The 15841-nt window shown below is 41.7% G+C and overlaps 2 protein-coding genes across 2 annotated transcripts in view; one reads left to right on the forward strand and one right to left on the reverse strand.

Annotated features, from left to right (window-relative positions):
* LOC124048893 (WD repeat-containing protein 5) overlaps positions 1–3949 on the forward strand; it is a 31494-nt gene extending 27545 nt beyond the window's left edge. The window contains exons 8-14 of the mRNA XM_046370061.1: positions 753–808; positions 985–1031; positions 1894–1969; positions 2828–2861; positions 2958–3032; positions 3172–3259; positions 3372–3949. Of these exons, the coding sequence (XP_046226017.1) occupies positions 753–808; positions 985–1031; positions 1894–1969; positions 2828–2861; positions 2958–3032; positions 3172–3259; positions 3372–3472 (477 nt within the window). The 3' untranslated portion in view covers positions 3473–3949. The remainder of the gene's footprint in view (positions 1–752; positions 809–984; positions 1032–1893; positions 1970–2827; positions 2862–2957; positions 3033–3171; positions 3260–3371) is intronic.
* Positions 3950–9519: 5570 nt separating this feature from the next.
* The window catches only part of LOC124048894 (retinoic acid receptor RXR-alpha-A-like), a 263797-nt gene continuing 257475 nt past the window's right edge, over positions 9520–15841 (reverse strand). Inside the window, 3 exon segments of the mRNA XM_046370062.1 lie at positions 9520–10088; positions 10328–10370; positions 10373–10432. Of these exon segments, the coding sequence (XP_046226018.1) occupies positions 9941–10088; positions 10328–10370; positions 10373–10432 (251 nt within the window). The 3' untranslated portion in view covers positions 9520–9940.

The following is a 15841-nucleotide window of genomic DNA, read 5'->3' on the forward strand; positions in this document are numbered from 1 at the left end:
GGAGTGGCTTCTGTCTGGCCACTTCCATAGGGGCCTGATTGGTGGAATGCTGCAGAGATGGTTGTCCTTCTGGCACTGTACATCTCCCATCTCCACAGAGGAACTCTAGAGCTCTTTGAGTGACCATCGGGTACTTGGTCACCTCCCTGACCAAGGCCCTTTTCACCCAATTGCTTAGTTTTGCCAGGCGTCCAGCCCTAGGAAGAGTCTTGGTGGTTCAAAACTTATTCTATTTAAGAATGATGGAGGCCACTGTGTTCTTGGGGACCTTCAATGCTGCAAATGTTTTTGTACCCTTCCCCAGATCTGTGCCTCGACACAATCCTGTCACGGAGCACTACGGACAATTCCTTCGACCTCATGGCTTGGTTTTTACTCTGACATGAACAGTCAACTATTGGACCTTATATAGACAGGTGTGCTTTTTCAAAATCATGTCCAATCAATTGAATTTAACACAGCTGGACTCCAGTAAACTTGTGGAAACAGCTCAAGGATGATCAATGGAAACAGGATGCACCTGAGCTCAATTTCGAGTCTCATAGCAAAGGGTCTGAATACTTATGTAAATAAGGTTTTTCTGTGTGGGTTCACTTCACTTTGTCATTATGGGGTATTGTGTGTAGATTGCTGAGGAAATGTGTTTAATTAATCAATTTTAGAAGGCTGTAACAACAAAATGTGGAAAAAGGGGTCTGAATACTTTCCCGAAGGCACTGTACATCTCTAATCTGCTCTATGTTGCTGTGTAGGTCCATTTCAACAGAGATGGCTCATTGATTGTGTCTAGCAGCTACGATGGCCTCTGGTGAGGGATAAAAAAAAATATATATATATATATAATTTGTTGAATGTACTTTGCCTGTAAGTGTAACTTAAAAGAACATCTGCGTTTTAATGATGGACAATTTAACATAAATATTGGGAGTGTTTGGATATCATTTGAGAAATGTATTGACGTTAATATCTTCTGTCTGTCCATAGCCGAATCTGGGACACAGCATCGGGACAATGTCTGAAAACACTAATTGGTAAGCTTCACCAGCCAGAATGGCAGCATCTGTAACCAGGTTTCAATTCAACCATTTTTATTTGTTTGCATATCGGATAAAAATGTCTCAACAGGCCTGATGGAAACTATCAAATTGTTGGTACATTTCTTAAATATTGACTAAATCAAATACGCTAGACGGGTGAATAATTTTCTTGTCTGTTATTAGATCATGTGACAAATTGCAGTGGAAACTATTTATTGTGGAATAACCATCATATCGACGTAAATTTGCAGTCACGCGATCGTATGTTGTGTCGTCCCACTACCTGGACTTTAAAAAAGCATGCACAGTCTATTAGGCTACAGATCAAACATGTTCTGATGAACTTCACAGGGTGGCGAAAGTGCAAGGTGATGAGTTAGATGCTGCTTTCCTCAACAGATATCCAGGGTGTTCATTTTTATGCTGGTGACATGATGATTGAATATTGGCTGTCAATTGACAAATAAAAATGATCCTGCTCTTATTTCTAATCTCATGTATCCACTGCACTAGAGCGCATGCTCTCATAGTTTGGCACTTTTGCTGTTCATCACAGAATTCTTTGTTGTGACAAAACCACCGTCATCATCATATAAATTGGATGGAAACTCATAGAATGTCTTTTTAAATTCTGTTTATGAAAAGTTACATGACAACGTGCTTTTTGTGTGGCCTACGTCATTACGCACAGCCTTTTATTCACAAGATGCCGTTGCTGGTAAAATGTGCGTATTTTGTGTGAATATTCTAATATTTGCTTATGTTTTCATACATTTCATTCTTTTCTATAAATTTATGGGAAATGTATAAAATTGTATAGTATTTTTCTGTGAGTGAATTCTTTGGTCTTTTGCAGATGATGACAACCCCCCGGTGTCATTTGTGAAGTTCTCACCAAACGGCAAATACATCCTGGCTGCCACATTGGACAAGTGAGTGTTAGATTATCAGTAGAGAACTGCATCTTTGTCATGCGCTACTGCACCAGTAGTGGGCCCTATTGGACTGTCCAGTACCACGGCATCTTTGTCATGCGCTGCACCTAGTGGGCACCAGTACCACGGCATCTTTGTGGGCACCCTATTGGACTGTCCAGTACCACGGCATCTTTGTCATGCGCTACTGCACCAGTAGTGGGCCCTATTGGACTGTCCAGTTCCACGGCATCTTTGTCATGCCCTACTGCACCAGTAGTGGGCCCTATTGGACTGTCCAGTACCACGGCATCTTTGTCATGCACTACTGCACCAGTAGTGGGCCCTATTGGACTGTCCAGTACCACGGCATCTTTGTCATGCGCTACTGCACCAGTAGTGGGCCCTATTGGACTGTCCGGTACCACGGCATCTTTGTCATGCGCTACTGCACCAGTAGTGGGCCCTATTGGACTGTCCGGTACCACGGCATCTGTCATGCGCTACTGCACCAGTAGTGGGCCCTATCGGACTGTCCGGTACCACGTCATCTTTGTCATGCGCTACTGCACCAGTAGTGGGCCCTATCGGACAGTCCGGTACCACGGCATCTTTGTCATGCGCTACTGCACCAGTAGTGGGCCCTATTGGACTGTCCGGTACCACGGCATCTTTGTCATGCGCTACTGCACCAGTAGTGGGCCCTATTGGACTGTCCAGTACCACTAGACCAAAGCGTTTCATTTGGGAAGGAACGCTCAAGCAAATCTACAACAAAAAAAGACCTCTTCATCACTCATAAATGCTAATTAATTATTCACCATCGTTTCTGTTGGGATGCTGTCTTCTAATGGGGATTATTATGATTTATTTTAGCACCCTGAAGCTTTGGGACTACAGCAAAGGAAAGGTAAGATATGTCTTCATGTTCCAACCATGGTGTTGTGGAATGCTCTTGATTCAGATGTTTCAGTTCTCTTCAGTAAGTGTTCTCCTCTCATTCCAGTGCTTGAAAACATACACCGGCCACAAAAACGAAAAGTACTGCATATTTGCAAATTTCTCGGTCACCGGTGGAAAGGTATTTTTTTTAAATAAAATATAATTAAAAATAATAATAAGACAACAACAAAAAAATCTGATTTACGAGATGATGATTTGTATGCTTTTCCCAAAAGCTTCTTATGAAGTATCATTCTCTTTTGCTCTGCATCTCTCAGTGGATTGTCTCTGGCTCGGAGGACAACATGGTGTACATCTGGAACCTGCAGACCAAGGAGATCGTACAGAAACTACAGGGTCATACAGGTAGAGTAGTCAGAGCTTGATGAAACTGATTACTACTTTGAGGTGAAAAATGCTCACAAAATGTCTTTCATTCTCTGCTTTTCTCTTCTCCCTCCCGTCATCTCTGTCCTAGATGTGGTGATTTCTACTGCCTGCCACCCCACAGAGAACATCATTGCGTCTGCGGCGCTAGAAAACGACAAAACCATCAAACTGTGGAGGAGCGACTGCTAAGCCCCCGTGCGTGCTTATTGTATTTTCATTTTATTGTACTTTTCATTTGACTGTTTTTAGCTGGACCCGAATGCCTTGAGGACTGAGCCTCAACTAGAAGAAGAAAAGGAACGCAAGTCCAGAACATCACCACACACCTACCCTTCACCCAGAACCAGAACCAGAGCAAACCCCAACTCAACCACCACAACCACACACCTACCCTTCACCCAGAACCAGAACCAGAGCAAACCCCAACTCAACCACCACAACCACACACCTACCCTTCACCCAGAACCAGAGCAAACCCCAACTCAACCACCACAACCACACACCTACCCTTCACCCAGAACCAGAACCAGAGCAAACACCACAACCACACACCTACCCTTCACCCAGAACCAGAACCAGAGCAAACCCCAACTCAACCACCACAACCACACACCTACCCTTCACCCAGAACCAGAACCAGAGCAAACCCCAACTCAACCACCACAACCACACACCTACCCTTCACCCAGAACCAGAACCAGAGCAAACCCCAACTCAACCACCACAACCACACACCTACCCTTCACCCAGAACCAGAACCAGAGCAAACCCCAACTCAACCACCACAACCACACACCTACCCTTCACCCAGAACCAGAACCAGAGCAAACCCCAACTCAACCACCACAACCACACACCTACCCTTCACCCAGAACCAGAACCAGAGCAAACCCCAACTCAACCACCACAACCACACACCTACCCTTCACCCAGAACCAGAACCAGAGCAAACCCCAACTCAACCACTACAACCACACACCTACCCTTCACCCAGAACCAGAACCAGAGCAAACCCCAACTCAACCACCACAACCACACACCTACCCTTCACCCAGAACCAGAACCAGAGCAAACCCCAACTCAACCACCACAACCACACACCTACCCTTCACCCAGAACCAGAGCAAACCCCAACTCAACCACCACAACCACACACCTACCCTTCATCCAGAACCAGAACCAGAGCAAACCCCAACTCAACCACCACAACCCTCTGCTTGGTCTTGCTTGTGCCCTTACATGCTCTACTATCTCTGCCTTACTCTTACTGTGAGCTGGAGGTTTGTGTTTCATCAATTGGAATATGAGAATCACCCTTTGTCATTCATGAGGAAAATGCTCACATTGTATCTTATGCTTTTACTCTCTATGTGTAGGTGTCTTAGTATTGATACACGCTTTGTTTTTGCCAGATTGGATTGGCCTCAAGTAAGTTCTCCTATTCACCATGTAAGGTGTTTTTTCTTCAGACTAACAGGCTGCTTCACTGTTTTGGTGTCTGACATGTCACTTTTAACCACTGTAAGTCTCATTGAAATGCAGTAGATCAGTAGCCAAATCACAGATCTGTTTGTGTCATGCCAAACATGTTGGTGACATGATGGCACAAACAGATCTGTGACCAGGCTAATGGATAAGTGGTAACTGTCATATTTCTAATACTTGTAATTAAACAGTCTATGAAGAGGAGTTGAAACAAAGCTTCATACAGGGGAGAGCTTGAGGTGAATTTTTGTTGTTTTGTATTTATCATAAAACAATATTCAAAGCTCAGAATGCATTGAAGGGGTTAAATACATTTTTGACAAATGGACGAGTTTTACTGGCCCTCGCAGGGGAATTTCCATAGCGTGTCGAGTTTAATTAGACATACTAGGAGTTTAGTTTTGCCAGCAGTTTCTCAACCACTTCTCTACAAGTCACTCAACTAACAGTTTCTCTAGTTTGGTATCGACACTATGCTCGGACACAGCGAGTGCTGCCTTGTTCTGAACTCCTACATTTTACTAGGTGTGTTCTGATTCTGTATAGTACATTGTTGGTGCTCAACTGATCCCTCTAGAATTCACAGGTGTAAACGGTGGGTTGAGAAGTATATCGACAAGAGCCTACATTGAAGGGGCTCTTGCCTGTACTGTCAGTGCATTTTACTGGTCTCCCCTCAATCCTTATATTCAAAGTAATGTCAATTGTGAGGAAAGAAATGAACTCAGGCTGTTTTTCATTTGGATGATTATTTTCGAGATGCATCCAGTCCATTGCCTTGCACTGTTCTTATGTTGGCCCTGACTCGGTGTCTGGCTGTCATTACGTTAACACAGCCTGGTTTAGATTTCAAAGCACAGTGACCAAATGCAAGTATTTTTGTGCTCCACATTCTGTACATATTGCTACATCAACATATGTGTTGTTAAGACAAGCAATATTTTTTGGCTGTCTTTCTGTATCGTTCTTGTTTAACTGTCTTGATAGCTAGTAGTTCAATACACAACATGGACTTGTTTTCCTGCTCTCCTTTCTGGCTGTTCATTGCACTGCAGTGGTATCAAGGACTGCATGAAATTCTGTGTCTGCATTTAGTCAATCTGGATTTTGTGAATTTGCATTTGACAGCTATACCTTGTGAATTAATAAAGAGCATTTTTTAAGATGTTAAATGTGGTGATCAGTGGCACTTTCTAAACAAATTCGTTATAACTGCGTGACGACGTTAGAGCCACTGAACATGCCAATTGGCATGTGTTCTCTTGATCATTTGAAAACGAGATTTCATTCTTGGAGGTGTTTCCTAGCCGATACCGCGTTTGGTTAATGATGCTTTACCCCCTTGAGACAGACGTGAAATGTTGACTATTTTGCGAAGGATGTTTTAAGTTGAGAAGTTTTACATCGTAACGTAAAAAATGCGCAACGTGTTGCCTTATGTGAACAAAGTCGGAGCTGCTAGGCAGGTCTGTCTCAATTTAAGCTATTAGATATAGCAATCTCCGCAGCTGTTCAACCCATGTTAGTAGGAAAATGGACATGATCAAATCAAAACCCAACCTCCATGGATGTTCCAAACTTCGATGAGACTCACTTTATGACCAATTATCCTATTTAAACTAGTCAATTTTGAATAACTGTTTCTGACTCGAATCGACGTCTCACAGGCTGTTTTCAGGCAGTCCTCTTTAAATGTAATTTTATTAGGGGAGAGGACAACACATAACAGCACAAAGATAAAAGCAGCATCAACATTTACTTTGAGATTTTTTTAATAATCTTTTTGTCTTTCCATGAAAGATAGAATATCGGAGAACAACCCACAAAGAACAGATGACGTTTTCCAACTCGGTAAAAATAAACCAAAATGTAATGAGAGGACAATCGTATCGATAGGCCCGAAAAGGCAAAGTATAGGCGACAGTTACCAGTGTCACTGCAACCTCTTCTCACTTTTTCCTTCCCCATTTTAAATCAACATTTACACAAACAATGTATACAACAGCCCACAGGAGGAAAATGGCAGGTACAGAGTACACAAGCAAGGGATAAAATTACCTTTGTACAAAAATACATGTCAGGAAGGTTTTTTTTATTTCTTGACATTTTGCTGAATTCGACAAAGAAATCTGTGATTGTGTCATTGAGTTCAGCATTTCCTGATAACGTTGAACATACAAGTTGCTAAGCAATAAATAGATTTGGGAGGGCTTCATGTCTTTTGTGTGTAATAACCCATTTTTGTTTTGCTGTTTTCAGGTCCCATATAGAACAGCTGTTAGCTGGTGAGGGTTAGGGCTTTGCAGTCCTTGTATTATGCTGGTTGATTGAAGACTTTTGCTTTTAGAGAATCGAGGTCAATGTAAAAAAGTACGTGACATTTTTTGACAAACACCAAGAAACTATTGAGTATAACACTGGAATCAGGCCTGGCTCAGATAGTTTTAACTGAACTACTTGTCTCCCTGTTGCTCTAAATGAACTGGAACTGGAAACACAGAACGGAATTAGAGATATTTATAAATATGTACACATCTAGACAAAATATAGCTTTATGGTATATAAAGCATTTTCCGTAGCTATTCATTCTATCTAATCATTTCTGTATCCATCCAGAGGACCCTTCTCTGTCCAATCCCTGCAGGAGTGAGCGAGCTTGCACATCTGCATATGGCTTTAACGTACAGTATACACCTGGGGTCTTGAATCACATTAACCTGATCAGGCAGAGAATAGGAGACATCACACACAAGTGAGCAGGTTTACATCTAAAAAGCATGTGGTTATTTTTCTGAAATGTTTGATTTGACCTACTCATGTTCCAGATAATTACTTTTACTAGTGCTTAAATTGGTATCATTTGAACAATGAGCCAATTCATTTGTTTTTTTTGACAATTACAATTAGCCTCGATTAAAAATATTGTTTAGACAGAATTGGCCTAAACACAAATCTTCTCCAAAATAGTTTAAAATATGACCTAATGAAAATGCAATCACTGCACTAAAATACACAAGCTAGATTTGAACTAAGGACGTGTCAATCAATCCTGCTGAGGTTATTGTTATTCATTCAATCTTTCTGCGAGCAAACACGTTGAGGTTTTGACTGACCAAAGACAAAAATGAACATTGATAATGTCATGAAAAAGTGCCATTTCTGGTTAAATACTTGTACAAAATTCAAGTAATGTTGCAGTGCTGCATCTCTTCCACTAGGGGGAAGTCACAGCTCTCCCATAGTCACCAAATTCTCCATTCTCGCTGGTCAAACTCTCTATCGCAAAGCAAATGTTCTATTCTATTTCTCTGTGGCTCTCCCTCGTCTGCTATCATAATGTGGACTGCCAAACTCGCTCCTGGATCTCTGATAAAGTTGATTGAAATCCAAAGCAATCTGCTGTCCTCCAGGACAGGGCTTAACCACCCCTTTTAGAATAACAGCGAAACCACTCCATGGACAATCTTTGGAGAAAAGAAACACTAGATGCATAGTTATGCAGCAGCTGTAGCATAGAAAGAAAAAAAGCGCAATATGGGCATATAGCAGATTTATACATAACGTTACATATTTAACATTTTCATTTGACTTAAATGAAACTGTGTTGTCCACAGAAGTGCAGGCTATGGATCCCGGTGAGGGGAGCCTGGGCAGCAGAGTAGTCAACTGTCTCTGTCTCTTCACCAGGCCCACATCCTCCAGTCAGAGTGGATGGATGGCCTGGGCCTCAGCATGATCTGGCTGCCCCAGAGTTGAGCTTGCAATGGAGCAGCATGAGCTCCACGATACTGAGGTTAAGTGCCAAGCAATAAGAGTACATCTAGCCATAAACATGACTGCATTGAAGCAGAGCGGGGGCGGGGTGAAAACAGAGGTCATTTCAAATTGTTTTGCAAATGAATAATGAAACATATACCATCAACACTGTGTGTGTGTGGTTGTAATGTCCAGTACAGGTCAAAGACCTTCTAAAGCTAGGTTACACTGTGAGGAACAGCAGGCGTGGTTGCTGTGTGAAGGTCAATCATGGTGTGTTGAAATTCACAGAAGAGTGGAACAAAAGGTCTCAGAGGTGGAGGGAGACATGACAAAGACATGGCATCACTTTAAAAAGCACTTAGTTCAGATCAGCGGACACTATTTCCTTACAGTACAGTTCAGTCAAATCATCTGTCTATTTCTTCTTCATTTTGTGGTCACCTTAACTCAGACAGGAAACAGGACAAATAATTGTAGTACGAGAACATATATCTGTTTGCTTTCCTTCCGGTGGCAACCTTCCAGATCACACAGTAATGACATGTAGTATAGGGCCTATGTCAGGGAGACTCCAGATACACACTGTGCCTAACGTCAGTCCAGTACACCAGAATGAGTAGTCCCAGAGAGAAGCTTCTCTGTGCAGACGGTCACGCCACATGGAGGTCATCAGCTCTGGTCCTAAGAGGCCACACTGCAGGCTTTCACTCCAATCAGTCTCTGAAGCTATATGAGCCTCTGAACACTGGACCGATGTAGCGTCTCTCCTCTCATGTTCACACAGTGCTAATAGAATAAGGAGATGTGGAGAAACGGCTGAGTTTGGGTTCAGAGACCTTCATCTACATGTTCTCACCTCTGAGTCCTTGTCTACAATACACCTCAAAACAGACCCAACCGGACCAGTCCGGACTGTATCGGACCAGACAAGACCGGGCCTGACTCTTCCCCTCTGCACACAGAACATTAAGTTAGTTCTAAAAGTGAGAGCCAGGGACAGCCCATGCAGCCCCGCCTCTCTTCAACAAGTCCAAAACACGATTGTCCCAATTACTACGCTGCTGTGCATCCAATGATGGAACAGTTCAACAGCTACATGTTACACCTGGTCTACTCTGCTGTTGTTTCACCTTACAAAACAATGGCTTCAAACACTTATTTTCTCCTCGGTCCGTTTCATCTCCAGTCCATCGTTGTCTCTCATGAGTTATATATATATATTTATATATATTTGTACAATATATAAAACAGAACCATATACATTGAACTTGTTTTTTGAAACACATCAAAGAGGGTAGAAAGGGAGGAGACATCAGTCTCTCAAGGGGGAACGGTTTGCAGGACCACTCTCGCTGTCCAGCGGGTTAGGGGTGGAGGGGGTGGGGGGGAACACGGGTGACGCACCGCCTGCAGTTATGTCATTTGGTGGGGCGCCTCTAGCATCTCCATGAGGAAGGTGTCGATGGGCGTGTCCCCGATGAGCTTGAAAAAGAACAGGTGCTCCAGACACTTCAGACCAATGGAGCGCAGGGCTGGTAACCGTAGCAACAGCTTGGCAAACCTAACCCAATCAAAGACACAAAGCAGTGATTAGCGTGACAGAAAGTAAGACATGGATTTAGACAAGATGTTGTCTCAAATGTTGACATACAGTAAGTCATGACAGGGTTGACCATGACATAATCGTACATGTACAATATAAACATAAAGCAATTTCTGCCAAACACACTGACAGACGAGTGGAGGAAGAGCGAGAAAAGAGAGATATAAAGAAAGAGAGGGAGGTACGTGTATTCGTACCTGCCAGGCTGATCTGGGTATTTCTGTTTGCAGTAGGCCTCAGAGAGGCGTAGACCTTCTCTCTCAAAGCCTCCACCTCACCTGGGTTAGACAGGCCTTTAGAGTCTGAGTAGAGACACACACAGACACGCACTGCATCAGACAACTAGGCACAACAGTCACAGGATACCAGGTACGAATATATGTACAGCCTGCCTGCCCCTGAAGGCTAACACCTGCATGCTGTCATCAGAAGGCTTTTAGACAAATGACATGTGAGCTGCCCTACTGGTCTGGGTCTCCTATACGGTGCCTTCAGAAAGCATTCACACCCCTTAACTTTTCCCACATTATGTTGTGTTACAAAGTGGGATTAACATTGATTTAATTGTCATTTTTTGGTCAACGATCTACAAAAAATACTCTGTAATGTCAAATTCTAACATTTGATCAAATAAAATATGAAAAATAAAACATATATCTTGATTAGATAAGTATTCACACCCCTGTCAATATATGTTAGAATCCTCTTTGACAGACATTACAGCTGGGAGTATCTGAGAGTTTTGCACACCTTGATAGTACAATATGTTTTTTTAAATTCTTCAAGCTCTCTCAAGTTTTTTGCTGATCAATGCTCAACACACATTTTCAAGTCTTGCCATAGATCTTTAAGCTGATTTAAAGATGCACTCTCAAACTTTTGGATCATTTTAGCCAGTAGTTTTGAAAGTGATGCTCATGAGCCAAAAGTGGTCCCCGTTTTGTTGTGTACTATGTCATTAAATTGTGTACTACGTCATCTTAAAGATATATATATTTGTATGATATGTTGCAAATCCAATTCGTAATATATGTTACAACATTGTTGTGCTTAAGATCCCGGAGTGCATCTTAAAATCTCTTAAGGATCCGCCCCTTTAAAAAAAAATGACATACCCTAACTGCCTGTAGCTCAGGACCTGAAGCACGGATATTATTATTTATTTTTTTCACCTTTATTTAACCAGGTAGGTAAATTGAGAACAAGCTCTCATTTACAACTGCGACCTGGCCAAGATAAAGCAAAGCAGTTTGACAGATACAACGACACAGAGTTACACATGGAGCAAAACAAACATACAGTCAATAATACAGTAGAAAAATAAGTCTATATACAATGTGAGCAAATGAGGTGAGATAAGAGAGGTAAAGGCAATAAATAGGCAGTGGAGGCAAAGTAAATACAATATAGCAATTAAAACACTGGAATGGTAGATTTGACTGTAGATGAGTGTACAATGTAGAAATACTGGGGTGCAAAGGAGCAAAATAAATAAATACAGTAGGGGAAGAGGTAGTTGTTAGAGCTTTTTATAGATGGCCTATGTACAGGTGCAGTGATCTGTGAGCTGCTCTGACAGCTGATGCTTAAAGCTAGTGAGGGAGATAAGTGTTTCCAGTTTCAGAGATTTTTGTATGTCGTTCCAGTCATTGGCAGCAGAGAACTGGAAGGAGAGGCGGCCAAAGGAGGAATTGGCTTTGGGGGTGACAAGTGAGATATACCTGCTGGAACGTGTGCTATGGGTGGGTGCAGCTATGACATCGCCAAAGTCGAGGATCGGTAAGATGGTCAGTTTTACGAGGGTATGTTTGGCAGCATGAGTGAAGAATGCTTAGTTGTGAAATAGGAAGCCAATTCTAGATTTAACTTTGGATTGGAAATGTTTTATGTGAGTCTGGAAGGAGAGTTTACAGTCTACAGTAAAGGATATGCATATACTTGATACCATTTGAAAGGAAACACTGAAGTTTGTGGAAATGGGAACTGAATGTCTAAGAATATAACACATTAGATCTGGTAAAAGATAATACAAAGAAAAAAACATGTGTTTTTGTTGTTGTTGTACCATCATCTTTTAAATGCAAGAGAAAGGCCATAATGTATTATTGCAGCCCAGGCACAAACTAGATGTTGGCCACTAGATGGCAGCAGTGTATGTGCAAATGTTTAGACTGATCCAATGAACCATTGTATTTCTGTTCAAAATGTTGTATTAAGACTGCCCAAATGTACCTTATTGTTTTATTAATAACTTTTCAAGTTCATAACTGTGCACCCTCCTCAAACAATAACATGGTATTATTTCACTGTAATAGCTACTGTGAATTGGACAGCACAGTTAGATTAACAAGAATTTAAGCTTTCTGCCAATATCAGATATGTCTATGTCCTAGGAAATGTTGTTGCTACTTACATTTGGCCTGCATTTTAGGTTATTGTCCTGCTGAAAGGTGAATTTGTCACCCAGTGTCTGTTGGAAAGCAGACTGAACCAAGTTTTTGTCTAGGATTTTGCCTGTGCTTAGCGCTATCCAGTTTCTTTTTATTAAAAAAACTCCAGAGTACTTGGCAATGACAAGCATACACATAACATGATGCAGCCACCACCATTCTTGAAAATATGAAGAGCGGTACTCAGTGACATGTTGTGTTGGATTTGCTTCAAACATAATGCTTTGTATTCAGATGTATTTATGCACATTTATTGCAGTGCTTACTTTAGTGTTTTTTGCAAACAGGATGCATGTTTTGGAATATTTGTATTCTATACACACTTCCTTCTTTTCACTCTGTCATTTATGTTAGTATTGTGGTGTAAATACAATTTTGTTGATCTAGCCTCAGTTTGCTGATATCACAGCCATTAAATTATCTTTTAAAGTCACCTTGGCCTTATGGTGAAATCCCTGTGTGGTTTCCTTCCTCCCCTGCAACTGAGTTAGCATCTTTGTACTGACTGGGTGTATTGATGCACCATCCAAAGTTTAAATAGTAAATTCACCATGCTTAAAGGGATATTCAGTGTCTGCTTTTTTAAAATACAAAATCTGTATTGGAACCATTGGAAAACCTCCCTGGTCTTTGTGGTTGAATCTGTGCTTAAAATTCACTACTTGACTGAGGGACCTTACAGATAATTGTATGTGTGGGGTACAGCGATGGGGTAATCATAAACAAATAATGTGAACCACTATTACTGCACAGAGAATGAGTCCATGTGATTTGTTAAGCACATTTTTACTCTTTAAATGATTTAGGCTTGCCCTAACAAAGGGGTTGAATACTTATCGACATTTCAGCTTTTCATATTTAATTAATTTGTAAAAGATTCTAAAATCAAAACACCACGTTGACAAGATAGAGTATTGGGTGTAGATTAGTAACACAAGACTTCAATTTAATGCATTTTAAATTCAGACTGTAACACAAAAAAAATTGTAAAAAGTCAAGGGGTGTGAATACTTTCTGAAGGCACTGTACATATGCATGGCAATTCTCCCCAAAACACAGGCTGGATGAGGCAACACATGAACAGTTGAAGTCGGAAGTTTACATACACCTTAGCCAAATACATTTAAACTCAGTTTTCCACAATCCCTGACATTTAATCCAAGTAAAAAGTCCCTGTTTTAGGTCAGTTAGGATCATCACTTTATTTTAAGAACGTGAAATTTCAGAATAATAGCAGAGAGAATGATTTCAGATTTAATTTCTTTCATCACATTCCCAGTGGGTCAGAAGTTTACATAAACTCAATTAGTATTTGGTAGTATTTGGTAGCATTGCCTTTCAATTGTTTAACTTGGGTCAAACGTTTCGGGTTGCCTTCCACAAGCTTCCCACAATAAATTGGGTGAATTTTGGCCCATTCCTCCTGACAGAGCTGTTGTAACTGAGTCAGGTTTGTAGGCCTCCTTGCTCGCACATGCTTTTTCAGTTCTGCCCACAAAACGTCTATAGGATTGAGGTCAGGGCTTTGTGATGGCCACTCCAATACCTTGACTTTGTTGTTCTTAAGCCATTTTGCAACAACTTTGGAAGTATACTTGGGGTCATTGTTTATTTGGAAGACCCATTTGCGACAAAGCTTTAACTTCCTGATTGATGTCTTGAGATGTTGCTTCAATATATTCACATAATTTTCCTGCCTCAAAATGCCATCTATTTTGTGAAGTGCACCAGTCCCTCCTGCAGCAAAGCACCCCCACAACATGATGCTGCCACCCCCGTGCTTCACGGTTGGGATGGTGTTCTTCGGCTTGCAAGCCTTCTCCTTCCCTTGCAAGCCTCCTTCTGTAGCTCAGTTGGTAGAGCATGGCGCTTGTAATGCCAGGGTAGTGGGTTCAATCCCCGGGACCACCCATACGTAGAATGTATGCACACATGACTGTAAGTCGCTTTGGATAAAAGCGTCTGCTAAATGGCATATATTATTATTATATATATTATTATTATATATATTATTTTTCTTTCAAACACAACGATGGTCATTATGGCCAAACAGTTCTATTTTTGTTTCATCAGACCAGAGGACATTTCTCCAAAAAGTACACTCTTTGTCCCCATGTGCAGTTGCAAACCAAAGTCTGGCTTTTTATGGCGGTTCTGGAGCAGTGGCTTCTTCCTTGCTGAGCGGCCTTTCGGGTTATGTCGATATAGGACTCGTTTTACTGTGGATATAGATACTTTTGTACCTGTTTCCTCCAGCATGATCACAAGGTCCTTTGCTGTTGTTCTGGGATTGATTTGCACTTTTCACACCAAAGTGCATTCAGCTCTAGGAGACAGAACACGTCTCCTTCCTGAGCGTTATAACGGCTGCGTGGTCCCATGGTGTTTATACTTGCGTACTATTGTTTGTACAGATGAACGTGGTACTTTCAGGTGTTTGGAAATTGCTCCCAATGATGAACCAGACTTGTGGAGGTCTACAGTTGTTTTTCTGAGGTCTTGGCTGATTTCTTTTGATTTTCCCATGATGTCAAGCAAAGAGGCACTTTGTAGGTAGACCTTGAAATACATCCACAGGTACACCCCCAATTGACTAAAATTATGTAAATTAGCCTATCAGAAGCTTCTAAAGTCAAGACATAATTTTCTGGAATTTTCCAAGCTGTTTAAAGGCACAGTCAATTTAGTGTATGTAAACTTCTGACCCACTGGAATTGTGATACAGTGAATCATAAGTGAAATAATCTGTCTGTAAACAATTGTTGGAAAAATTACTTGTGTCATGCACAAAGTAGATGTCCTAACTGACTTGCCAAAACTATAGTTTGTTAACAAGAAATGTGTGGAGTGGTTGAAAAATGAGTTTTAATGTCTCCAACCTAAGTGTATGTAAACTTCAAACGTACGTTACACTTCTGATTCAACATTTATTGCCAGCAAGTGAAAAGGCCTAAATACAGCAATACTCTCATCTCAGTGTGGGAAAGGACTCAGCCTCTCTGAATCCCAGCATTCCCTCTGTTAGGCCATCTCCGTGAGCTGCTCCTAATTAGGGCAAAGTAGACTGTGATCTGTTCCAGAGCCAGGTCTATAGCAGAGTGACTCTGGAGGACAGAGGAGCAGTCTGTCCTGGGAGAATGAGGCCCGCCGGAGCCCCTGTGGGCCAGTGGCACGCTCCCACACTGCTCTTTGTCTCCGGGGCCATGGCACAGACTCATTAAAGACAGGGAGCGCGTCTGGTGCCAGCGGGGCAGGGCTGGC

The sequence above is a fragment of the Oncorhynchus gorbuscha genome, linkage group LG11 (assembly GCF_021184085.1).
Source record: "Oncorhynchus gorbuscha isolate QuinsamMale2020 ecotype Even-year linkage group LG11, OgorEven_v1.0, whole genome shotgun sequence".
Taxonomy (NCBI): Eukaryota; Metazoa; Chordata; class Actinopteri; order Salmoniformes; family Salmonidae; genus Oncorhynchus; species Oncorhynchus gorbuscha.